The sequence below is a fragment of the Stegostoma tigrinum genome, chromosome 4, assembly GCF_030684315.1.
Source record: "Stegostoma tigrinum isolate sSteTig4 chromosome 4, sSteTig4.hap1, whole genome shotgun sequence".
In the NCBI taxonomy this organism is placed as follows: Eukaryota; Metazoa; Chordata; class Chondrichthyes; order Orectolobiformes; family Stegostomatidae; genus Stegostoma; species Stegostoma tigrinum.
In genome coordinates, this window is record NC_081357.1 from 101,228,385 (window position 1) to 101,256,183 (window position 27,799).

At 42.4% G+C, this 27,799-nt stretch overlaps 1 protein-coding gene across 4 annotated transcripts in view; it reads left to right on the plus strand.

Annotated features, from left to right (window-relative positions):
- The window catches only part of elovl5 (ELOVL fatty acid elongase 5), a 112,232-nt gene that overhangs the window by 60,244 nt on the left and 24,189 nt on the right, over positions 1-27,799 (plus strand). For all 4 annotated transcript variants that reach the window (XM_048530497.2, XM_048530494.2, XM_048530496.2 and 1 more), the window contains exons 3-4: positions 19,233-19,420; positions 26,811-26,888. In XM_048530497.2, coding sequence (XP_048386454.1) covers positions 19,233-19,420; positions 26,811-26,888 — 266 coding nt within the window. The remainder of the gene's footprint in view (positions 1-19,232; positions 19,421-26,810; positions 26,889-27,799) is intronic.

Consider the following 27,799-nt stretch of genomic DNA (forward strand, 5'->3'; position numbering starts at 1 on the left):
GTATTAAAAGGCGGAGTAGGCTCAATGGGCTGTATGGCCTACTCTGCTCCTATTTTCTATGCCTCTATGAAGATAAAAGTGCCTAGTCCCTCTTTGTCCCTACCCCTCTCTATATTTCTACCTAACCATTCCTGGTTTGTGAAAAATGCCGCTTTTGGATTGAACTTTGAACAGTTTGGAAACCCTGAATGAAAACTTGGCTGGTTGATTGATTTTAGTCCTACAAGAGATCTTGTCACTGCTTTCCTGAAATCAGGAGAATCTTCAACACAGTCATAGAGTACAGAAGGTGGCCCTTTGACCCACTGTCACTACACTGGCCCGTTTCTGTTTCCATTCATTCGAAACCCTTCACTTGGCTGTTTATGAAACTCACTGCAGGCTTAGTTTTATTAACTTCTTACTGAAGCATCATTTTTGAAACTGTTAATTCTGAATGATTTAGATATCGGCTCAAAGAACTGACGCTGAATCACAGAAGCTTAGGTCTCCTCTTGTGTCGGTAGAGAGTCAGAATTGCCTCTGGCCAAAGGGAGACATGGATACTGGTGGCTGAGCTAATTCCAAGCTGAGTAGAGTGGGAACCTCATTCCTGTTCACTTTGGAGTCAGTTTGGACCTTGATAGTTCTTCCAGTTGCTTCAAGTGCATTAAAGACTTGCTGTTCTTGCACATTTTATGTAGAAAAATGGCACAGGGCACTCCACAGAGAATGGATGCCAAGTCAAAGAAAGATGTATTAAGAGGGGTAACCATAATCATGATCAAAGAGCAGGATTTTAAAGAAGCTTTGAAAATTTACTGGTGTTGAAATTTAGTGGTGGTTTTAAGACTGAAAACAGCAAATAGGAGCAGGAGTAGGCCATTCAGCCCTTCAAGCCTGTCCTGCCTTTCAATTTGATCATGACTGATCATCCAACTCAATACCCTGTTCCCACTTTCTCCTTTTACCCTTGGATTCCTTTAGTCTTAAGAACTGTACCTGACTCCTTTGTTGAAAATATTCAGTGTTTTGGCCTTAATTGCTTTCTGTGACAGAGAATTCCAAAGGCTCACCTGTCTCTGGGTAAAGAGATTTCTCCCCATCTCAGCCCTAAATGGCAATCCTGACAGCCTTTTGACTGTGACCCCTGCTTCTGGATTCAGGAGCTTGATGCCAAAATCACTGGACCTGGGGTTCGAATCCTGCCATGTCAGATGGTTGAATTTTGAATTCAGTTTAAAAAAAAGTGTGGAGGTAAGAGTCTAATGATACGCATGAAACCATTGTCAATTGTCAGAGAAACCCCTCTGGTTCGCTAAATTCTTACCTTTAAGGAAGAAAACTCGTCTTTACCTGGTGTGGCCTACTTGTGACTGCAGATGAACAGCAATGTGGTTGACTCTGAACTGCCCTCTGGGCTATCAGGGATGAGCAATATATGCTGGCCTAGCCAGTGATGCCCTGATTTCATGAATGAATAAAAAAAAATTCTGGAAGTAGAGAGATTGGGAAGGGAGCTGTTGGGATGGAGGATATTAGAGATAAAAAGGGGAAAGGCCAGGAAGCAATGATAGAATTTACACATGTTGAATTTTGAATTTGAGGCACCAGAGAACCAGGCACTAATGTGGGTTGGTTAACAAGTGCTGAGTGAGTGGGGCTTCTAGCAAAAGGGGTTAAGTGCAGCAGTGTTTTGTCTGTTGTTGATGTTGACAGTTTGAAGGAAGGGATTCCAGCAATAATCTGGGGACCTGAGTTTCATTCCACACTTGGGTAACTGTTTAGAGTTTGCACGTTTTGCCAGTATCTGCGTGGGTTTCCTCCGGGTGCTCCAGTTTTCTCCCACAGTCCAAAGATGGGCAGGTTAGGTCGATTTGGCCATGTCAAATTGCCCGTGGTGTCTAGAATTGTGCAGGCTAGGTGGGCTAACCATGGTAAATGCAGGGTTACAGGTATAGTGTGGTGAGGTGCTGGCTCTGGTTGGGATGATCTTTGGAGGGTCAGTATGAACTCACTGGGCCGAATGCCCCGCTTCCATACTGTAGGGATTTTATGATTCTATGTATATGAGCAATGAAATAGTTGAATCCAGATGACAACCTCAGCAGCAGATGGGCTGGGGTAGGGGCAAAGGCAGGTGATGTTATTGGAGGTGAGAGGAGGTGGTCTTTCTGATGCCAGAAATCACAACTAAATATAGAATGTGCTAGTGCAAACATTTGGCACATCAGCTGTTGTCTGTGGAGTGTGAAGCAGACTAAAATTTTCAGTTCAAAGTCCTTCTGTCAATAACTGTTAGCGAGATGGTTTTAATTTTAAAATTGAATTCAACTCATAACTTCTAATTTCATTTTTTGACATTCTGAATTTTGGCCTTATCAAATGGTGGGCTTTACTTCTTTAGTCAGGTCTACAGCTGCCATGCTTTCAATATTTCTGATGAAGTGTCTAGGCCCAAAACGTCAGCTTTCCTGCTCCCAAGATGGTGCTTGGCCTGCTGTGTTCAACCAGCTCTACACCTTGTTATCTCCCATGCTTTCAATATGATTTGTTCTAGCAAAAAGGCTAACTTGTTAGATGGAGTACTTTTTTTTGACCTGCATGTGGGCCCTGAATAGGCAGTCTCAGAAGAGACAGCGGTGCTCACTATGGGTTTTGTTTTCATTCATTCATGTGATGTAGGAGTCACTGATTGCCCAAGTTTGGGTCGGCCATTTCAGAGCACGGTTAAGAGTCAACCACATTCAGTGGTTCTGGAATTGGATGTAGACCAGGACACGTAAGGATGGCACTTTTCCTTCCTTTAATAGGTATTAATGAACCAGAATCATAGAATTCCCCAAATGTAGAAGCAGGCTAATCGGCCTATTGAGTCCACACTGACCCTCTGAAAAGCATCCTTCCCTACCCTATGGCTGTAACCCTGTATTTTCCAATGGTTAACCTACTTAGCCTGCACACTATATGGCTAATTTAGCATGGCCAATGCACCTAGCCTGTACTTCTTTTGGACTGTGGGGGCAAACTGTAGTACCCAGAGGAAGCCCACACAGACACTGGGAGAGATGTGCAGACTTCACACAGACAGTCTCCTGAGATTGGAATTGATCCCCTGTACCTGGTGCTGTGAGACAGCAGTGCTAACCACTGAGCCACTCCTCCATGTCACCCCTCCTCAGTCTTCATAGGGAACAGCAGAATGCAGTTGTGATATCCCTTGTGTTTACTCCAATGGACAGAGTGGCTGTGTACTGTACATTTCCTGAGAGAGACTCGGTGGAAATTTAGATTGTTTCTAGGGTGACCAGAACACACAATGATCCATTGATAAATGAATCCTGTTGTGGTCCTTGGATAGGTTATTAGCTGATCTGGGATGGTACTGAGCCTTACAGACCAAACGAAGCTGAGGTTTGACTCCGTCTCCGTGACGTCTATGCTTCTACATTCAGGAAAGGAAAAGCAGCCCACCTCATACCTCATCCTTTGCCCACAGTCTGCCAGGTCATGTTTCAGTTGCCACCAACCCATTTCTTCTGCTTCAGCTCCAGGCAAAGGTTAAAGTATTGAGGCATGCAACAAGTGCTTTATTTAAAACCAGTTGTGCTCAGACATTCTTTAGACAACAAAGCAAGCTCACTAGCTATTTTTCAGAATCATTTCCAAATGCCTTGATCACCCATTTTTCTAGAAATTTATCCTGGATTCTCATGAAGACTGAAGTGAGTCAGCCTTCACTACATTCCCTCAAATCGTCTTCCATTCTTAGATTCACATTTCTAACTTTAGTTTGGATTTGTGACCTTTCATTCTTCCTGACCTCAATACCTCATGTTCACTATCTCCTTGCATGACCTCCATACCCTCGATATTCTATAGATATTCGTGCAACATCCCCTCAAAAGCCTTCTCTTTATTGTTCGTAGACTATAAATACACATTGCCCTTCTGTGTACCTTTTCCACAGTTATGAAATCCGCTCTGAGTCAAGAGATACTGGTTCCAGACAGAGCAAACTAAAGGCTGTCCCAGATCCTTACATAAACCTTTGAGCTATTTGTTCAGTGCAGGTCATGGACCTTTTGGCTGCAGCTTGTTGACAGTGGGTAGAATCATACTGTCTCTTTTCAACGTATTTTGGAGGGGTGGGAAGTAGTAGGACATGTAATTTCCCAGTAGCCTTATCGCCACTCTCCCAAACTTCTCCCCAGCCTGTAAGTGGCCAATTATTGACTTAGGCTAACTGTGAAAAAGGACAAAGAACATTGCTGAGTAAAAATTAACTGGGAGAAATCTAACTTGAATGTGTTTATAACAGTTGGACCAGAACACGTAGAATTATAAGTTGGCAGGCAAAACAGTAACTAAATGATAGGGTACATTTTGACGAACAAACAGCTTGGACATAGTCAATTTGGATCAGTAGGTACCTAAAATGTGGTCTCACACATTGAAGCAGGGACAAGGCTCAGATATTAAATTAATACCTTGTATTTTCTTTCCCAAGGAAGGTGTTGCCCAGATCTTGGCAAAAAAGAAGGAAATTCAGACACTTGAAGAGTCTAACACCAATAAGAAAGAGTTATTGGATACGCTGTCACTTGTACTTAAAGCTAATCAAGTTCTTGTTGAGATGTACCCAAGGATTCTGATGGAACTGAAGGTGGTAATTCCAGAGGCCCTGGCTGTAGTTTCAGTCATTCTTAGACTTCGGGCTGGTCCAAGGGGATTGGAAGATTGCAAATACACAACTGTTTCAATAATGTGTAATGAAAAGCCCAGCAACTATAGCCCAGACAGTTTAACTTTGGTGAGAAGCTCCAAGAAATAATAATTCTGGATAAGACTAGCAGTCATTTTCACAAACACAGGTTAATTAAGGAAAGCCGGCATGGATTTCTTAAAGGTGAATCATGTTTAACTAATTTGCTAGTGCTTTTGAAGAGGTGTCAGAGAGGGTAGATGAGGGTGATGCTGTCGATGTGATGTACTTGGGTTTCCGAAAGGCTGCATAACAGTCTTGTGGGGAAAACTGTGGCAGATGGATTAAAAAGATGGCAGCAATGGGGATATGAATTTGGCTGAGTGACAGAAAGCAGAGAATAGTGGTTAATGGATTCTTCCATTAGGATAGGCTGGAGAATGGTTTGCCGTGGTTTGCAGCTTTTTCTTGTATCTACGTTAATGATTTAGATCTTTGTGCACAAGGTACAATTTCAAAATTTAAAAGGCACAACATCAAAATTTACAGCTGATGCAAAACTCGGAAATATTGTGAATTACAAGAAGGAGAGTACAAAACTTCAAAAAGTCGTGGACAAATGAAGGTGGTTGGACAAATGGCAGATGCAATATAATGCTGAGAGGTATGAATTGATTCATTTTGGGAGGGAAAGCACAGAAACTCAACTGAAAATATTGGATTAATTCTAAAGGTGGTGCAGGGGTAAAGGGACATAGGTGTAAATGTGCATTAATCACTGAAGGTAGCAAGACAGGTGGAGAACAGTCAATAAAAAACACAGTACTCTAGGCTTCACTAACATACCATGTAAGAGGAAGAAAACTTAAACCTGGATTTAAGTGATAATAGGAACTGCAGTTGCTGGAGAATCCAAGATAATAAAATGTGAGGCTGGATGAACACAGCAGGCCAAGCAACATCTCAGGAGCACAAAAGCTGACGTTTCGGGCCTAGACCTTTCATCAGGGATAGGTCAGTCCAGGGAAGATGGACAGGTGAAGGAGGTGGGATGAGGTGGTAGGTAGGAAATGGAGGTGCGGCTTGAGGTGGGAGGAAGGGATGGGCGAGAGGAAGAACAGGTTAGGGAAGCAGAGACAGGCTGGGCTGGTTTTGGGATGCAGTGGGGGGAGGGGACGAACTGGGCTGGTTTTGTGATGCAGTGGGGGGAGGGGAGATTTTGAATCTTGTGAAGTCCACGTTGATACCATTGGGCTGCAGGGTTCCCAAGCGGAATATGAGTTTCTGTTCCTGCACCCGACACCTTCCCCTGCAACCGCAGGAAATGCTACACTTGCCCCCACACCTCCTCCCTCACCCCTATCCCAGGCCCCAAGATGACTTTCCACATTAAGCAGAGGTTCACCTGCACATCTGCCAATGTGGTATATTGTATCCATTGCACCCGGTGTGGCTTCCTCTACATTGGGGAAACCAAGCGGAGGCTTGGGGACCGCTTTGCAGAACACCTCTGCTCGGTTCGCAACAAACAACTGCACCTCCCAGTTGCGAACCATTTCAACTTCCCCTCCCATTCCTCAGACGACATGTCCGTCATGGGCCTCCTGCAGTGCCACAATGATGCCACCCGAGGGTTGCAGGAACAGCAACTCATTCCGCTTGGGAACCCTGCAGCCCAATGGTATCAATGTGGACTTCACAAGCTTCAAAATCTCCCCTCCCCCCACTGCATCACAAAACCAGCCCAGCTTGTCCCCTCCCCCCACTGCATCCCAAAACCAGCCCAGCCTGTCTCTGCTTCCCTAACCTGTTCTTCCTCTCGCCCATCCCTTCCTCCCACCTCAAGCCGCACCTTCATTTCCTACCTATCACCTCATCCCGCCTCCTTGACCTGCCCGTCTTCCCTGGACTGACCTATCCCCTCCCTACCTCCCCACCTATACTCGCCTCTCTACCTATCTTGTTTTCTCTCTATCTTTGTTCCGCCTCCCCCTCTCTCCCTATTTATTCCAGTTCCCTCTCCCCATCCCCCTCTCTGATGAAGGGTCTAGGCCCGAAACGTCAGCTTTTGTGCTCCTGAGATGCTGCTGGGCCTGCTGTGTTCATCCAGCTCCACACTTTGTTACCTGGATTTAAGTGTTGCATCTAGTTCTGGGAAAGTTGTGAAGCAGTTAGAGAAAGTGCAGTAAGGATTCATGAGAATGATTCCAAGAATGAGCAACTTCAGTTACATCGATAAGTTAAAGATGTAAGTACCTGAAATACTCATCTTGGAGAAGAGCAGGTTCAGAGATTTGATAAAGGTATTCAAAATCATGCAGTGTCAGAATAGCATAGATAGGGAAAAGCTGTTCAAACTGGTGGAGGAATTGACAGTGACGACAGGAGGGCTAATTGACAAAACGATCAATGGTAATGTGAGGAGATTATTATTCGCTTAACAAATGGTAGTAATCTGGAATGCATTGCCTGAGGTGTGGTGGTGCCAGATTCCATTGGGTATTCAAAATGGAATTAGATTAATATCTGGATTGCAGGGTCAAGGTGGGAGGATGTCACTCAGTGCTGTGCATATTCAGAGAACTAGCAGATATGCAATGGGCCAAATGGCTCTGTCCTACATTTTAACAATTCAGTGACTGTGCACACTCCACATTCTTGCTTGTTATTCAGTGGCCTGTGTGTAGAAAGTATATTTGTGTGGATGTCAAAACGTTTGTCAACTGTTTCATCTATGACATGCATCTGAGGCTACATGTCAGTAATACTCACTGCTGGTTCATATGTAAACAATTTTGTTTTTGCAGGGTAATGCATAATTTCTTAGAGATCTGAAAACACTGATCTTGGTACTATGATGTGAGCCTCGCACTAACCTCTGTACTGCCCTTGCACCTGTATTATGGATACGCTTTCATTTCGAGCCTTATGAGATTTTAATTGCCATCAGTTACATTGTACAGATTGGAGTACAAGTCAGGATAGAAGAGAAACGTTTAACTCGATTAATGCAGGCCGCTGTGCTCAGAATCCTTGGGTACAGTGGCCTTGTGGTTAGCATTGCTGGCTCACAGTGCCAGGGATCTGGGTTCAATTCCACCATTGGGTGACTGTCTGTGTGGGGTTTGCATACTCTCTCCATGTCTGCATGGGTTTCCTGTGGGTGCTCTGGTTTGCTTCCACAGTCCAAATATGTACAGGTTAAATGAATTGACCATGCTAAATTGCTCATAGTGTCCAGGGAGGGCACATTAGGTGGATTCATGAAATGTACGGTTATAGAGATAGTGTGGGTCTGCATGGAGTGCTCTTCAGAGAGTCACTGTAGGCATCGATGGGCTGAATGGCCTGCTTCCACACTGTAGGGATTCTATGATTCTGTTCTACATTCAACTGACCCTGGAATCTTACCAACTTTAAGTTCAGATGACAGCCTATTCAGTACCAAAACAGAAATTGCTGGAAAAGCTCGGCAGGGCTGGCAGCATCTGCGGAGAAAAATCAGAGTTAACATTTCAGGGACAGTGACTTGACACGAAAAATTAACTGATTTCTTTCCACAGATGCTGCCAAACCTGCCGAGCTTTTCCAGCAATTAGTTTTTGTTCCTGATTTGCAGCATCCACAGTTATTTTGTTTTCTAGCTTATTCAGTACCTCTCCTTATCAGTTTTAGACTTGACAAGTTTCTGATTTCCAGCATTGGCAGTTTTTTTGGTTTTATGTCTGAACCTTCTCCTGGTGACGGGCAACATTTTCTTCATTGGTAAAGACAGAGTTCAGATTGCAAGTGGATTTTCACTTGCGTTGCATCCATCTGGCAGCTGTTTGCATTGTCACAGCAACAAAATCAAGACTTTTAAAAGAAAGTTGGGAAGGTCATCAGAATCGTTCAGTCTAAGCCATATTGAACTGTGCATGAAAATGAGAAGAGAAAAGTACGTACTGTCACGTTAATACACTCATTCGCTTTTTATCCAAAGACTTGCTAGTCATGTAGTTCCATGGTCAGCTCCAGATGCCATCTCGAATTTTTTCAGAGGTGTTCAGTGGCATCAAGAAGATTTGAAATGCCTCCAAAAGAACAGGAGCGTGTATAGATGTACTCCTCTGAACATGAGTTATTCCTGCGCACACCTCTCCTGTGACATCTGGATGTGAGCATCCACCTCCCATTATCATGTCTAGTTCTGCACACCATCTGCCTCAGTAAAAGATGTGCATTTGTGGTAATGAAATGTGAAGCTGGATGAACACAGCAGGCCCAGCAGCATCTCAGGAGCACAAAAGCTGACGTTTCGGGCCTAGACCCTTCATCGGAGAGGGGGATGGGTGAGGGTTCTGGAATAAATAGGGAGAGAGGGGGAGGCGGACCGAAGATGGAGAGAAAAGAAGATAGGTGGAGAGGAGAGTATAGGTGGGGAGGTAGGGAGGGGATAGGTCAGTCCAGGGAAGACGGACAGGTCAAGGAGGTGGGATGAGGTTAGTAGGTAGGAGATGGAGGTGCGGCTTGAGGTGAGAGGAAGGGATGGGTGAGAGGAAGAACAGGTTAGGGAGGCAGAGACAGGTTGGACTGGTTTTGGGATGCAGTGGGTGGAGGGGTAGAACTGGGCTGATTGTGTGGTGCAGTGGGGGGAGGGGATGAACTGGGCTGGTTTTGGGATGCGGTGGGGGAAGGGGAGATTTTGAAGCTGGTGAAGTCCACATTGATACCATTGGGCTGCCGGGTTCCCAAGCGGAATATGAGTTGCTGTTCCTGCAACCTTCGGGTGGCATCATTGTGGCACTGCAGGAGGCCCATGACAGACATGTCATCTAAAGAATGGGAGGGGGAGTGGAAATGGTTTGCAACTGGGAGGTGCAGTTGTTTGTTGCGAACCGAGCGGAGGTGTTCTGCAGAGCGGTCCCCAAGCCTCCGCTTGGTTTCCCCAATGTAGAGGAAGCCACACCGGGTACAGTGGATGCAGTATACCACATTGGCAGATGTGCAGGTGAACCTCTGCTTAATGTGGAAAGTCATCTTGGGGCCTGGGATAGGGGTGAGGGAGGAGATGTGGGGGCAAGTGTAGCATTTCCTGCGGTTGCAGGGGAAAGTGCTGGGTGTGGTGGGGTTGGAGGGTGGTGTGGAGCGAACAAGGGAGTCATGGAGAGAGTGGTCTCTCCAGAAAGCAGACAGGGGTGGGGATGGAAAAGTGGATTTGTGGTACATAGGAGAGGCTCTGAGTGGTATCTGCATGTTTTTATCCACACTCCTCTTCCTCCCAGATTAAGAGGACTGAGTATCAGAAGCAGAGCCGTAAAACACTGAAAGCTTGTTCAGCATTTACTCCACATTTCTAGAACTTGTGATTTTAAAATATCTTGTTAACACATCTTGAGCTGTTATTTCTTGCAATTTATGACCTTGGAAGCTTTAGATTTAAGTTTTAGCCTCATAATTGTTGGGTATGTACACATCATAAAATACCTGCTGTCCTACTAAATTATCTTGCTGATGAAAATGCTCAATAATTTAAAACGACCATGCTTTGGGTACAGTACAGATTTTTGAATCATGACAGGATGTTTTGTTCTGCAGGCATGTGCCGAATAAGCTAAAAGGGGCTAAAACTGCAAAGCAAGTGTAAAGAAAGAAACATTTGTGTTTAGTTATCAGAGTGTAACAGCTGTATAAATGTGCTGAAACCACAGTTTGAAGAGTTGAATAGTTGCAGTATATGGCCTGCTGAAACAAATGGCCTGAAAACTATCTGTGTCTTTCTTACCCTAAACAATGCTCATTGTCTTGGGGATTTTTTGAAAATGAAATAAAAGCTGTAGGTGAAAAAATACTGCAGTGAAATATTTACAAAGGCAGCCGCTTAGGAGGCCAGAGAGTAGCTTTGCCTATTGTAATGTTGGAAAGAAAATGCTACAAAGAAGTTTGTGGACATAATTTACAATAATCCTTCTGTGATATAAACACTGCCTCCTTTTATAGCTTTATCTCCATTTATGGAAGCATTAATTCAGCTTTACATCTTACTGGTTGACCTGTTATGCTGCACATACAGAAAATCATAAAACTAACTGCAAAACCAGGAGATTTCAACTCCTTTTGCTCCTGTTCATTGTTGATTTATATCAAAAAAAATTAAATCTATTTTAAATTAACTGGAGCTGTATTTTTGCTGAATTAATTGTCTCAATCTGGTTGCAATTTTGTGACTGTTGAGGGGAAACTGACTCTCTGCTGCCATCGCTCATGACTGTACCTTTGTTCAGTGTTTAATCAGTTTTTCCATTTCCATTGGTAGTGGTAGTGTTCAGTCAGTTGGAATGAACTGTGCCTTGTCGATAAACAACCTGCTCGCTTGCTGCCTGCTTATCTATTGGTGTATAATGTACCTGGGAAACTGCTGTTTGATCAGTGGTATTTCTCCGGCCTTACCTAAGTCCCCACACAGGGTTTTGCTGTCTATAGATGCAGCGCGCTGTGACACTGCTTTACTAGGAAGAAGGCAGTGGGGAAAAAAAAACATTGAAGTGACAACTCGGATTCTTTGAAAGGTGTAGATTGCTCACTGTGACATGCAAGAATTATACAGAAAAAGTAATGAAAGCCTAACAAACATTGAGCCTAACAACCCTAAATCAGCTTTTAATAAAGGAGGTGGTGTCACCTAGCTTCAGTTTTTAGTTTTCCAGTGACGGATTGGGGAGGTTAGATTCAGGTCAGGTTTTGACAGCATGATCATGAGGTTTCTGAACTCATACTTCCATTCCACTTGTTCCAATAAGCAGCTTCCTATTCTTCCAGTATAGCCACACAGAAGTAAATAATTGATGTCATGGTTAAAAATAACCCTCTTTCTGTGGCTATTTCTTTGCTTGCCTCTCATGGTGTAATTTTTGTTTCCTTTTTATCTGAATTTGTTTCCCACTCTTTCCATCTCCCTTTTGCACCCTTCCTCCCACCCCTGCTTCGCTAATTATCAATATTCATTTTCATCTACTTTACTATCCCTAGTGACTTTCAATCTTTTTGCATATATCTCCTTCCCTTTATTTCCCCACATTTTTATAAGTTTTCGTGTGTGTGTGTATGTCAGTCATACATTACAGTTTTATGCAACATAGGCTACAATGTCCCAACATTATAATTGGACTCTGATGGTCAGAAATTGGGCTTTAATCCTTCAGTCAGAAGTTCCTTTAGTCAGGAAAGTGCAGAAGTGATAGTGTTTCAATTGTTCATTTGACTTGCCACAAACACCAACACCTCTCCATCAGCCGTGCATATATCTATCAGATTCTTTCTTTAAAATGTTTTCATGCTGTCTACTTCCCTTGTGCCTTTATTCCACATATTTAGTACCCTTTGCACTAAGTTTTCAATCTAAATGCATTAGTTTGAGCCAAGGTCCTCAAATTCCAGAGTTCATGACAACTTCAAAAATATTGTGTTCGAGTTCCTTGTCCTCTGTTAAGTAGACCCAAGCCAGATGGTAAAGTCCGAAATGAGACTTTTATTAGCAGCAAAATTATTTGCAGAGCTCAGTGATAATATACCTCCGCTTTCTGCCTCACAACAGCCCAGTGTCCCAGCTCTCTCTTTCTATGCCTTGTTTATTAAGTCATCTAAACAAATAAATTCATTAACTAATTGACAGCCCCTTGAAAGGAACTGTAATATGAGCCAAATCTTCAAAGGAAACTTATCAAGTTAAGCTTCTTAAATTAATGCACTCTACCCTCTCTGGCAGTACCTTTTTATATGTGCTCATGGTACTTGATCAGTCAGTACCATTCACTTATTGTCTGTAATCTTAGTAATAAATTAACAAAATATTAACATACTCCATCAGTAGGGTATAGGTATGAGTATAGGCATTCCTTTTTTTTTCTGTCCATAGGCAATTTGTGTAGCCCTTAATATTTTTGTCTGGCCACAAATTTGGGGCTGTCACAGGGGTGGCTCATTTGGTACAGAATCTATCCTGGCTTAAGTGTGTAAATCCAGCACCGAGTTATGTTGTGGCAGGTTGCAGTGGGTCAGCACTGTTCCCTACCTTGTACTCCCTATACCTAGGATTTCTCCCCTCCCTGGAGGTGGTGAGAAGAGGAGATAATGGGGCAAGTTGACCCTTAGGAGGAACTCACCACTTTCTTACCACCTCTACAAATAAATGCCACGAGAAAATCCATAACCATCTTTCTTGCTGTATTAGCAGTTATGGCCCTTAAGTGGTCAGTTTATTTATTAGAAGATGCGGAGGTTGCTGACTAAGCCAGAATTTATTGCTAATCTCTCATTGCTCAGAAAACAGTTAAGAGTCAACCACATTGCTGTGTGTCTGGAGTTACATGTATGCTAGACCAAGTATTAGTGAGCCAGATGTGATTTTTTGCCCCAGTGACGGTGGAGGAATGGCAGTATATTTCCAAGTCAGGATGCTGAGTGGCTTGGACGAGAACTTGCAGGTGGTGGTGTTCCCACGTATCTGCTTGCCTTTGTCCTTCCAGAAGGTAGTGTTTGTGGGTTTGGAAGATGTTGTTGAAGGAGCCTTGGTGAATTTCTGCGGTGCACCTTTTTAGATGGTACGCACTTCTATTACTCAGTATTGGAGGGTCTGAATGATTGATGAATGGACTCGCAACTTCAAATAATGCTGATCTTGCTAATGTTGATTTTGCCTGGCATACGCCCTGTGTGGTATAACTTAGTCATAGGGTAATAGAGCATGGAAACAGGCCCTTCGGCCCAAACTGGTCCATGCTGACCACTCAGCTAGTTCCAGTTGTCCACATGAGGTCCATATCCCTCTAAACCCTTACCATCCATGTACCTGTTTATTTGTACCTGCCTCAACCACTTTCTCTGGCACCCCATTCCATATATGGACCACTGTCTGTGTGAAGAAGTTGCCCCTCAGGTCCTCCTTATATCTAGCCCCTCTCACCCTAAACCTATGTCCTCTAGTTTTCAATTCCCCATCCCTGGGAGAAAGACTATATGCATTCATCCTATCAATGCCCCTCCTGTTTTTATACCCCTCATTCTCCTCCATTCCAAGGAATAAAGCCCTATCGCAGCTGACCTCTCCCTATAACTCAGGCCTACTAGTCCTGGCAACAACCTTGTATGCCTCTGTCTAGTTATTATTCAGCCTATTGATCTGTATGACCTTGCTTACTATGGTCTACCTGTACTGCTCATAAAAACAGCTTTTCACTGTACTTAGATACACGTGACAGTAAATCAATCAAAATCAAGAATGTCCGTGGATCTTTGCCAAACATATTGCTTAGTCCTGGAAGACATCAAGCCTCTTTAGGGTTGTCGGAGCTACATTCATCTGGGCAACATAGTTATCATTCCCATTACCAGTATCATCACCAGTGTGAGCTTGAAAGAGCTGCTGCATTGTGTTTTGCTCAACAATAATTGCTTGCATATATGTAGTGCCTTTAACATAATAAACTGTCAAAAGTTCTTCACAATAATGTTAAGAACTAAATTTTGACGTAAAGATACCAAATGACATATTAGGAGATATCATGGCAAGTGATAAAGAATATTCCTTATTCACCTTAGTTTCTTATGCTGATCCTAAGTTAGTGTATTATTGTTCTCAACTCTTCTTCCAAAGGAATCCTTTCTGTCTTTCCATCCTAAGTAGAATGCTTAGGATTTTGAACACCTCTATCAAATCTCTATCAACCCACTTCTCCTGAAGGACGACAATCTTAGCTTATCCAATCAATCCAAGTAAGGGAAACCCCCTCCTGCCTGGGGCCATTCTTAGAAGCCTTTTCCCTTTCCTTTCAAAAGCCATCATGCCCTTTCTAAAATGTGGCACTCGCTACTGGACTTAAATCACTACATGAGGCCTAACTAGTAGTTTTTAAATGTTTGTTGTGTGTTCTTTATTTTTGTACTCTATGCCTCTATACAAACCATTTGTAATTTCAAAGAAGAGTCATTGGACTCAAAAAATTAACTGTTTCCCCTCTCCACAGATGCTGCCATACTGTGTTTTTTTGTTTTTATTTCAGATTTCTAGCATTCACTGTATTTTGCTTTCACTAGTGTGTCTCTTTAAACATCTCCCTCCACCTACCCTGCCCCCTTCAATGATTTGTACATATATGCCCCCGAGGTTTCTGGACCCAGTTTAGGCTAATGCCCTTTGCTTTATATTGCCTCTCCTCCTCCCTATTCAAATATATTACTTTGCATCCCTCTGCATTAAATTGCATTTGCCACTTCTCTGCCCGTTCCACCTACCCGTGTCTTCTTTAAATCAATCATTGCTTTCTTCACAGTTCGCAATATTTACAGGGTTTTGCACCGTCTGTAATTTTGGCATTGTGCCCTGTACATCTATGTTTAGGTCATCACTGTATAATCAAGTAAAGCAATGGTTCTCGTATCAACTCCTGGGAAACCTTACTCTGTATCTTTCTCTATTCTGAAAAGCAAACTTGCAGTACTGCTGTTTGCTGTCACCCAGCCAAGGTTGTATCCATGCTGTCACTGGCTCTTTTATTCCATGGGTCTCATGACCACAGTGATTGAAATGAATAGAGAAGGCAAGCTTATCATAAGTGTCAGGCTCAGAGACAAACTGAATATAGGAAGTTCAAAGGAGAACTGAAAACGTAAATAAGAGGGACAAAGGAGATACTAGATTTGTCAGGTTATTTTAAAAAGGAACTCAGACATATTTTATAATGTATAAGTAGTTCAAGGAAGGATGGAGTATTGGTCCAAAAGAGAGATCGCTTCATAATTCACTAGGTCAGCCCCATCTAGAGTATGATTTATTTTCCCCTGAATGCTGCCTTGGGGAACAACACAGAGAGGGTGCAAAAAAGATTTATCAGAGTGGTACCAAGGATGGTCAGACTTCAGTTATGTAGAGAGACCAGTGTAGCTGGAGCTGAGCCATGTTAAGAGGAAATTTACTGCAAGTCTTCAAAATCACAAAATGAGTTTTTTGGTTGCTAAATGCAAGAAGAATTAATAACTTAACTCAGTTTTACACATGTTAGTAGTAAGAAGCATATTCAGAAAAAGGTAAGTCTTAAAAAATACTACTGATCAATCTTTGAGTTCCCTAAAGAAAAGATGATGGAACGTGGTGGCTGATAAGTTGAGTGATTCGGCTTGCAATGATGTTGGTCGATGACCAATTGATTTTGAGGTGCTTCATTTTGCAGGTAAACAGAAAAGCCTTTGTCCTATTTTCTTTTGATGTACGTGATGCTCTTGTTGGACTGTGGTGGACAAGACCAGAAGTGACATGATACCAGGTTATAGTTCAACAGGCTTGCTTGAAATGACAAGCTTTGGGACCGCTGCTCCTTCATTAGATGAAGTGATCTGAAAGTGAAGGTGGAGCAGCGCTCCAAAAACATGACTTCATGTAAACCTGTTGGACTATAACCTGGTGTCATGTCACTTCTGATCTATTTTGACTGCAAGTTTGCTTACTTTCTGGCTACCAACAAAGAGTGAGAGACTTTCTTCCTTTTTACCTGCAGCACAAGAATAACTTGGGTTTTCTCAACTGTGACCTTGATTACTGGCATCATTCTTGTGAATTTCCGCTAGACTGCCTCCCAAGGCTAGCACATCCTACGTCAGATACAGAACCCAAAACTGGGCCAAAAATATTCCATTAATGGTCTGACCAGAGCCTTATATAGCCTCAGCAATACGTCCTCTTGTATTCTAACCCTCTCGAAATGATTGCTAACATTGTATTTGCCTTCCTAACTGCCAACTGAACCTACATGTTAACTTAATAGAATCCGGAACTAGGATTCCTAACTCCCTTTGTGCTTCAGATTTTTGAAGCCTCTACCCATTTAGAAAATAGTCAACACCTTTATTCTACCTGCAAAAGTGCATGACCTCACACTTTCCCATGTTGTGTTCTATCTGTGTTTTCTTTACAAACTCTCCTCGCCCGTCCGTCTTCAGCCCCCTGCTTCCTCAATATTACCTATTTCTCCCCTTATCTCTGTGCCGTTCATTCCTTTGTCCAGATTATTAATGTAAATATGAATAGTTATGGCCCCAGCGTTGAACTCCACTAGTCACTGAATGCTATCCTATCAGAGACTCCTTATTCCCTATTGTCTGCGTTCTGCCAATCAGCCAATCTTCTGTCCATGCCTGTGCCTTGCCCCTAACACTATGGGCTGCAATCTTATTTAGCAGCCTCATGTATAGCATCTTGTCAAAGGCTTTCTGGAAAGTCGATTTACGTTTACTGGCTCCCCTTTTGTTGAACTTGCTCAGTACTTCCACAGAGAATTCCATCAGATTTGTTAGGTGTGACTTTCCCTTGATGAAGCTGTGCTGACTTAGAACTATTTTACTGTGTCCTCCAAGTATCCTGTACTCTCATCCTTGATAATATTCTCTTTCAATCTTACTAACGACTGAGGTCAGGCTAACTGGCCTGTAGTTTCTGTCTTTGGCCTCCTTCCCTTTCTAAACAGATGTGTTACATTAGCAGTTTCCTGCCTTCTGGGACTTTCTCTGATTCCTGAAGGATCACCACCAATGAACCCGCAACCTTCTCAGCTACGTTCTTTAGAACCCTGGGGTTCTGTAATGCGAATGCAACAGTTCTTACCTGATTGTGCTTCTGCTGACCATAACTTGCACAAATAAAACATTTTGAATTTCTCTTCTGGACTTGTCCTGCTGATAGAATTGGTTGTTTTATTTCATAGCAGTGACTGTAGTACTGTATTATTTGTTTGCCTGTAATGAGCTTTGAAATGCCCTGAGGCTGTGGAAGACATTACATAATTGTAAGATTTTTTTCTTTGAGCTATTGTTTAGAATGGTCTCTGGCAATCCCACAGCCTTTTAATATTTCACTGTGTTCTCTACTGTTTTGTCACACACAGGCAAACAGAACACCACAACCCAAGGCTTTTCTTCTAAGTAGGACGCAACTCATAAATTCAATATTATTGAAGTGACAAAAGGCAACTGACACTTTTTTTTAAGAAAAGAGGCACTCTCACTGAGTATAATAAATGGGGGCGGGGCAGTGTGCAGGGTAAAGGAACATAAGCTGTTAGCGTGCAGTCCTATGTAATATGTGAAAAGGACATGGATAAGACAGAGCAGCACGGTGCCTCGGTGATTAGCACTGCTGTGTCACAGCACCAGGGACCCAGGTTTGATTCCACCCTTAGGCTGTATGGAGTTTATACATTTTCCCCGTGTCTGTGTGGGTTTTCTCCAGGTGCTCTGCTTTCCTCCCATAATCCAAGGATGTGCAGGTTAGGTGGATTGGCCGTGGGAAATGCAAGGTTACAGGGATAGGGTCTGGGTGGGATGCTGTTGGGAGTATTTGCTGTGGACTTGATGGGCTGAATGGCCTGCTTCTGCACTGTAGGGATTCTAAGAAAATTTTTTATTTAGCTCTGTGAATTAAGCTTCATGACATTTCATTCTGTCCTCTTCTGCTATTCACTTGTTCTGTTAAATTTGGCTGTATTTTTACCTGTTTGAAACATTTTGCAAGGACGGATTAGGAATGATATTTTATTGATACCAGTTATTTAAGCCTCCTAGCAGCTTTTAAAGATTGACATTGCTGTCCAGTTTTGCTGATGAGAGCTGGTTCTGATTAGGGAGGCCTGAACTCTGTACAGAGGAAGCATTGTATTATTTTTCCACATCCTGTAAGGAATCTTTGCCACCTGTATTAAATGAGAGCTCACTTTAAAACCTGAACGATTAGTTCTGCCTCCCCCTTGCCTGTAGTAAGCAACGTGACATGCATGAAATGATAGAGTGATGGTAAGGACAGATTGTTCCCAATTTGACAGAATGTACAGCTTCATCCAGCCTTACTGCAGAAGTGCTTATATTGAAACCTTTTGGATAATTGTAGGTAGCTTATCAGAAAAGGTTGCCTAACAGTTTGTGTGCTGCTTCATTTATTTGAGATACTCTATCAATGTGGCATTCTGTTTCTTATCTGAAAGCTTCCTCTTCTGTTGTCTGTGTTGTGAATGTGAACTAGTTATTGCCTAGCTGTGCTTTGCAGTGCACTGAACCATAGCAATTTGCTAAATGCTGAGGAATTAGGGCTTATTCAGTTTCTACCTTAGATAATGACAATTTTTCTGTCCATTATGAACTTAGTGCAAAAAAGCAATTTCAAAAGTATAATTTCATCCAGGATTCTTGTATTTGCATTGTTTAGTTTGATGACACAATCAACAAATACTTTGTTGCTGGGGGGGGGGGGGGGGGCGTGGTGCGGGTGCAGAAAAAGCACCTTTTGTATTAATTTGGTATGAACATTTTCCCACACAGTTTCACAGTTTATGCAAAAGATATTGTAAGTTATTCAGTGCATATCATAAACATATCGAGCTGTGTCTTACGCATTGTACGTCAGCCCTAAATTGACTGGAACTAAAGCTCATTTTCCGAAATATTAGTTTATTATTTACTGTATAGTTGCAGATTGATTTGCTTTTGTTCTAAAAGAGTCATTCTCACACCCATTTCTCTCTTATTCCAGATTCCAGAGTTGAAGGTTTTTTCCTTCTAGATAAGTATCCTCCTACGTTTATACTTAGTCTCCTGTACCTCTTTGTGGTCTGGGCTGGGCCGAAGTACATGCAGAACAAAGCACCTCTCTCATCTAGGGGAATACTAGTGGTCTATAACATTGGATTAACGCTCCTTTCCTTATATATGTTCTGTGAGGTGAGAAATATAAACATTTTGTCAGCTTTTATGAATTAATCTGTTACTCCTAACCCCCACAGATATTTACCTCCGTGTATTACTTTCTCTACCTTTTGTGGTTCAGCTGTTTCTCGTGATTTTCTGATTTCTGAGGCAGTTGGCCTGGTTCTAAGCCATAGGTTCAGGCCCGTGGGACAGTGCCATCTTCGTGTAGCCTTTGATTGATTTGTGCACTCTGCCAAGAATCCAGGAGACAGGGAGGGAAATGAAAATCAGAAGTTGGGCTCTCATTTCTCATCATGAGACAGTAACCCAGTTGGAAAATGAAATTGTGGGCACCAGGCAGTTTTGAGATCCAGCTCAGCTGTAATGCTTTTGAGAACGGTTAGCCCATTGTACTCACTGTTCAGGCTTTACTATGAAGAATGAGCCTCCATGCACGATATCAATGACGTGCTGGTGGGAACAAAGAGTGAAGGAGTGAAAATTCGATAAGTGCAATCAACAAAGGGTGGATTACTTTCTAATACTGCATTTCTCCCTGTTATTGCACATTATATAGCTTTGAAATGTGCTTTTAAGATGATTTGATTATCATTGCTCAGATCTTTTGAGTATAGGAGTTGGAATGTCATGTTGAGCTTGTACAGGACATTGGCGAAGCCTTCTTCTGGAGTACCATGTGCAGTTCTGGTTACCCTGTTATAGGAAAACGATTATTAAACCAGAGAGGGTTCAGAAAAGACTTATCAGAACATTGCCAGGAATGGAGGGTTTGAGTTATAAGAAGCTGGATTGGCTGGGACTTCTTTCACTGGAGTGTAGGGGCTTGAGGGGTGTCCTTATTGAGGCTCATAAAAATGTGAGGGATGTAGATAAGCTGAATGACAAGGATCTTTATCCCTAGTATGAGGGAGTTCAAAACAAGGGTCATATTTTTAAGGTGAAAGGAGGAAGATTTGAAAAGGACGTGAGGGGCAACTATTTTACACAGATAGTGATTCGTATGTGGAATGCACAGCCAGAGAAGGTGGTGAATGCAGGTACAGTAACAACCTCTAAAAAATCATTTGGGTAAATTCATGAGTAGGAAAGATTTGGAGGGATATAGGCCAAACGTAGGGTGGTGGGGGACTAGTTTAATTTGGGAACATGGTCAGTGTGGACTAGTTGGACCGAAGGGTCTGTGTCCAAGCTGTATGACTGATTCTATTAGGCTAGATTATTCAAAGAACTAATCATGCTTGCACTGAGTAGTTTGCTTGCCTTGTTTGAATGTGTTCAGGATATCATTTTTCCAATTTAATTATTTTTAAAATTCATTGCGCAGATGCAACTTTAATTTGTCTTCCTCAATTGGTCTGTGAGTGGTTAAGCATTTATGTTACCCCAATTCAGCTGAAACAGTACTGACCTTCTATGATGCAACATCTGAGCACTGGCTTTTTTTTTTAAAATCCCCTGTAATCATTTTAATTCCCCTTGATTTATCATTGTACACTGTATTCAGCTGCTGAGAAAATAAATGAAACTGAATAGCCAGAGAGAAAACACGAGAAAATACAAAAGTAGAAAAACTTATTTCCTCCAAGCATGTCTTCTATAGACTGTGTGTACAAAAAGAAACGTTTTGCAGTTTACCCTATCTCCCAAAAAAACTCAAAACTCTAGGCATGCAGTGAATCACTTTGAAGATCCTGACTCTTACTGTGTACGTGAATGTGATAGCCATTTTCAGTACAGACAGATCCCCAGACATTAAAGAATTATTGCATTTTGTTTTGATGGCCATTGAAGAAATGGCTATCAGGGCACCTACAATTGTTCTTGCACAGTCTTACAGCTCAGAAACAGACCCTTCAGTCCAACTAAAATAACAAAAGTGTGGAGCTGGATGAACACAGCAGGCCAAGCAGCATCTCAGGAGCACAAAAGCTGACGTTTCGGGCCTAGACCCTACATCAGAGAGGGGGATGGGGAGAGGGGACTGGAATAAATAGGGAGGGAGGGGGAGGCGGACCGAAGATGGAGAGAAAAGCAAGATAGCTACAGAGGAGAGTATAGGTGAGGAGGTAGGGAGGAGATAGGTCAGTCCAGTGAAGATGGACAGGTCAAGGAGGCGGGATGAGGTGGTAGGTAGGAAATGGAGGTGCGGCTTGAGGTGGGAGGAAGGGATGGGCGAGAGGAAGAACAGGTTAGGGAAGCGGAGACAGGCTGGGCTGGTTTTGGGATGCAGTGGGGGGAGCGGACAAGCTGGGCTGGTTTTGGGATGCAGTGGGGGAAGGGGAGATTTTGAAGCTTGTGAAGTCCACACTGATACCATTGGGCTGCAGGGTTTCCAAGCGGAATATGAGTTGCTGTTCTTGCAACCTTCGGGTGGCATCATTGTGGCACTGCAGGAGGCCCATGATGGACATGTCGTCTGAGGAATGGGAGGGGGAGTTGAAATGGTTCGTGACTGCGAGGTGCAGTTGTTGCCAATTAGGATTCCCAACCCAAACTCGTCCCATTGCCTGCAATTGGCCCATACCCCCCTAAATTTAATATTCTTTTAAGTAGTGCTCCATCTGACTGTGTTGCTCTCCTATGGCACTGAGCTGTAGAGTTTATCTAGACTGTGTGCTCAAATGCTTGAACCTCCACTTTTTCTTTTGTGTCTCAAATAGTTTTAATTGAGATGCATTTATTCAACCTCCTCTGAGATGGCTCTTCATTACTTTTCCAGCCTTTGTCCACACAAAAGAATGAAGCGACACATTGAGGCATCCAATTACCTTTCCAGTTCTTCATCACATTGGTTTACTTTTGAAGGGAGGGCTTTCTCGGTGTCTTACTGCATTCAGAAACCTCACTTGATCCAAATAATCACATGTTCCCTTGAGATGAATTCCAGTAAACAATTCATAAGAATTTTTAGGATCAGATTTTAATGAGGACTTAAAGCCCTGTTTTGTTTTTAGAGTTTGTTTTCCAGTTTTTGTCTTGAGCATCTGAAAACCAGGAGAATGAAAAAAACTTGACAAAAATAGAGCAAATTTGAAGAAAGTTAATGAAAATCTGTTTTGTTTTATGTTGAGCAAATGTAGAGAAAGCAAACAAAGGAACAACAGACACCCTAAATCGAAGACAAGCTGCCAATGTTTGTATGGTTTGACTAAGTGATTGATCCAAATTAAAATTTTCAATTAGACAGTAATTCAAGGCATTTGGCCTTCTGTATTGATTATTCAATTTCCTGAAGTGACACGATGGGATAAAATGATTTTATCTCAGCAGTTTGGCACCGAAGCCATTCTGAAACGCACATACAATGCACCCTTGATATCATTATATACCTCACAACTATGATCACACAGCAGTGATAACACGTACGCTGGTGTGAGATGGTGTTCATCATACCACTGATGCCCCATGATCATCTCACCAGTGACATCCCCTGTTTATTCTGTCAGTGATAGATAACCTGTGATCATCATACCGGTGTTTATTAAACCAGTGATGTCTGTATTCATTATATTGCTGGTATCATATATGTTTATCGCATCACTGACAAAATGCCCATGTTACATCAGTGGTATTACAGTGTAATTGATGCTGTTGCTAATTTAGTCTGTACCTTCATGACGTCAGTGATGTTATCAAGTACATCACTTGCCGATGTCATGAGTGCTGAAAGTGCATCTTCAGATCCATCAGAAGGTAAATGCTGATCAAAGGTCAAAAATGGTTAAAAAGAATGTTCACTGATGCACTAGCTTGAAGCAATCTGGCAACCTATTGATGGAAATATTGATGATAGTTATTTTAGTGATTTCCAGTGTTCAGTCTTGTTGGCACCAGCTTCATTTTAACTGGATTTGTCCAGTAAACACATTCAGAACTGATCTGATTGATCTTGTTGATTGTGTACTGAAATGTTAATCATCCTGTTGCCCCAATTGTTCATGAGTTGCAGACCCCTGCCCGGACATGGATGGCCAAAGGAACCACGTGGACTATATGCAACTGATGGGAAACACTAAGAACATGTTAAATTGATTATAAATTAATAATTATCAATACACAAAAGGATTTGTTTAATTAACATTAAACAATTGTTTAATTAGCATTATTGTTTAATTAATGATTCACTTAGAACTAAGCTCATATGTTGGACACGTGGTGGAGGTTCCTTGGCTTCCTATGTACCTAAGTGTAAGTGAAAATTGCTTTTGAATTTTGGTACATTTTATGAATCATTGGGACTAATGTGATGCCAATTTCTCCAGAGATTTTCACATTCAGTTGAAACGTACGAGTAATGAAAGCTACGGTAAGACACGAAGACACAACCTAGACCTTGTTTGTTGTGCATACTTACGAATTTTCAGATGTAAATATGATATAAAACAATGTGCTGGAGCAATTGGATGGAACTAAAATTTAGCTGTCAAGTGACTGGAGCAATTTGGATCATGTTACGTTCTTTCAATAAAATATGAATCCCCGACCCAGTTGTGATTGTTGCTCTGTGTTTCTAATGATTGTGCAAGTTTTGTAACTGCTTCCACGTTATTATGATGGTTGGTAGAGCTGCAGTGATTTGCCACTTACTCAGCCTGTAGCTAGAAGAATAAAACATACCACTTGCCCCTCACTGCTGGAAGAGCTGAATTGGAGAATCACCTCCTTGTACATGCTTGAATGTTTAGTTGTCCGTCCCTCTTAAAATTTCTGGTTGCATTCTGTCTAAAGTTGCCAATTGCGAGCTATTACTGTGACCAGTGAGCCACCTGAATTACCAGTGCTGTTGTCCATACAGTGAACTATGATATCACCTCACTGACCTTGTCTACATTCTAGGAGCTGCCCTTGAGAGGCTACATGCCAGTTGGTTTTCCTCCGTCAATGCATTTCCAGCGGCAGCTTGCCTCTCTGGCTTCACCTCTACCCCCATACAGTTCTCCCCATCCTCTGATATCCCGACACACTCAAGACTTTAAAATTCATTCCCTTCCCTTCATTGCTGATGTGCTGCATTTTGTTAATATGGTCGGTTTCCACACGTGCACTGACATTGCCCATATCTCTGCCTCAACACCACCTGATCAACTGAATGGATGAGGAACTGCAGTTATCAGGAGAAACTGGAAGAGTTAACATTACATGTCCTTACAGTTTTGGAGTTTCACTGGAGATTTAACACGTGTGCATATTTAGAAAGAGTCTTGATAGAGCAGTTAGGAAGACACGTCTTTAAGTGGATGGATAAAAAGGTCAGAAAGAGATGAGGATTTTATTTTCACGAAGCTAACACAGTCACAATGGGATGAATGACCTCCTCTATGGAATGATTCATTGGTGGGAATCTCATTTGTGGTTTCGGGGCTGTTGTATTGTGCCAGGGTATGGCTGCTAAATGACTTGCAGATCAGGCATTGGCAAACTTTTGCCAGGAATGAAGTTATAGGGGTGGATTTGGGGGCGGGTACAGTGGGGTACCCGCCTGTGGAGAGCTGCTGACCCAATATCGATCAGTAGCTCTGGCATTAGCAGCGCCACGGAGAATGCCCAGAACGCCCCTGGGATCCGAGGATCATGGATCGACCTAGGATGAAGGAGTGTGATTTGTTGTGGTGGGGTGGGAGGTGTGGTGGGGTGTGTGCGTGAGCGTGGAATAATTCTGTGGTTGGTGTCACAGTGGAGGGGAGGGGGTGAGGTGACATAGGAAATAGAACCAGGAGCAGGAAAATTGCTCCCAAGAGGCACTTCAGTCAGCTGTAGATTGCCTTCAAACAAAGGCAATACGACAACAGACAGTCTTGGAGAATCATAGTTATACAGCAGGAAGCAGACCCTTTGCTCCAACTCATTCATGTGGATCAGATATCCCAATCTGACTTAGTCCCATTTGCCAATTTTTAACCCATTTCCCTGTCAACCATTCTGATTCATGTATCCATCCAGATGCCTTTTAAATGTTGTAATTGTACTCACCCCCACCACTTTCTTTGGCAGCTCATTCCATACACACACCACTCTCAGGGTGAAAAGGTTACCCCTTAGGTCCTTGTTAAATTTTTCCCCTCTCCCCATAAACCTTTGTCGTCAAGTTTTGGACTTCGCCCACCTTCGAAAAAAGACCTTGCCTATTCAACCTGTCCATACAAAGCTTAATCCTACTGACTGCATGTTGAAACCCTTAAGTGGTTCTTCATTGGCCAGAGCAGCTCACCAACATCAAGTTATGATTGAGTTGCTTCATGAAGACTGAAGTGAATAGCCCCTTTATAAATTCTGCATCCTTGCCGGTGAATCCATCACCCTCTCCATCTTGCTTCCTACCATCTGCTTTCATTTGTGAACCTCCTTTTATGAGTTATGTCCACTGAAAGCTGTGTACAGTTTGAAGTTGCTGCTCCCTAAGACCTGGTGGGCAAGAAGATCCTGCTTACAAAGGGGAAGTCTGAAAACTCCCTTTCATGGCTGGGAAGAACAGCTTGCTGTGCAGGGGCATCCATCTGGTACCCTGGCCCATTCATAGAACATAACGTGGGCACAAATTTCCTCCAAAACCCACAATTTTGAGGCCGGTACATGACCTCTTACTCAAGCTGTCAAGCTGAGCAGGGCTCACGGTAGGTTTGGGAGTTAAAATAACCCAAACGCATGATCGATTCATTCCTTTCTAGGTTAACATGGCATCAACGTTCCCTTTTCTTTATATGGATGTCTTTTGGAGTATCCAAGCTGCAGCAATCCTAAATAAATCCAGCATGCAAATCTCCACATTCTCATTGTGCGTAATGTATTTTTTCTGAGGATGATAGTATTTGGAGGGGAATAATTGATTGTAGGACAGGGACTGCTATGCAGAGGACAAGTATGCACCAAATGTGGAAATGATAAGAGAAATGGTGGCTCAGCCTTCAAGGATTTGTTCATCATTTTTCATATATGAATAAGACTTTTATCATCTTCAGGGAGGAACCGCAGAGGACTGTGGTCCCATTAAGAATTTCATGCCAGTTTCCAGGTACCCCTCTCATCTTCGACCATAGATGCAACAGCTCATTCTGGTGGTACCCTCCTGTAGTTTTTTTTTGTAGCATGCCACTAGGACCTCCCCCGGATAGTGGTTTCTGTCCCTACGCTGAGGTTTCAAGATCTATTTTGAATGTTGTGGAGAGACTTTTAACTGTTCACTGGGAAATTGTAATGTGTAGGTATAGCCCATAGGAGATTGGATTGTCCCTATGCCCTGTTAAGAGACAAGTCTGCTGGGACAATTTGCCGTTCCTTGTTCACATGTTTATTTTGTATGGAGTGGATCATTTACTTTCACCCTTTGAAATAAACCCTTTTCTTTGTCAATCCTGTGAGAAAAGCTGCCAGTAACTATAAAATAAGTCTGTGTTTATTTTCTCAGTTGGTCAGAGGTGTTTGGGATGGAGGATACAGTATTTTCTGTCAGAACACACACAACGCTGGTGAAGCAGACCTGAAGGTAATGTCTCACATGTTTGTACTTTACAAGGACAGAATTGTCGCTGGATTGACAGCTTGGTAAAATCCTCAGCCTTTCAAATTTACCACAAGTACTATTTGCACTAAACAGTGAAGTAAGGATCTAGCAGGTTTGCAAGTGCTTTATTTTTCCCCAATTGTTTTCAGTCTTTGATGCTCTGTGACAAAATAGCTGGATGTAACTGTGTTGAATATTGTCTGTATTTGCTTGATAACCAGAGAATTGTGAATGCCCAAAGCCAAGCCCAAAATTGTAACCTTTTGAAAGCGTGTTAGTGTCTCCATTTTGCAATCTCAGAGAAAGCAGCATTTTGTTGATGTCGTTGGGTAGACCATGTCACAAGGACATAACCAGCTGCTAAGTCAGCGTAAGCGGTTACTAGATTTTATTTACATTGGCTAAATTGTGATGGGCCTTCTCTGCTTAAGGTTTCATGGTCACAGGGAAAGTAAAAATCGTGAATTTAATCTGAACCCGACACAAAATTATGTTGAAATTTTATCTACTCATTTTCATTTTACACTCATATGATCTCAGTGAAAGTGCAAGTTTCATCTTTGCCCACAAACATCTAATGCCTTCCAATTGAATTCCCCACCTCTGTAACTTAGCAATGGGTTTCTCTTGTTTGTTGCAGAAAGCAGATCCAGCCTGAAAAATATAACTCGCCAAGAAAGACACTTTGTATATGGGACTTTTTTTTAAAAAATCAGTCTCTTGGCTCGATTAATTGAAAGCAGAAATAAATATTTCTGTACAAAATGATGGGGTTTTCAATGCATTTTTATGTTTGAATTCCTGTAAAAATCTAGATGTTACTCTAGCCATTAAGCCTAACTTGTACATTAAGATTCTGTTTTGCAAAACAATTGCAGTTGTGTCATAAGAAC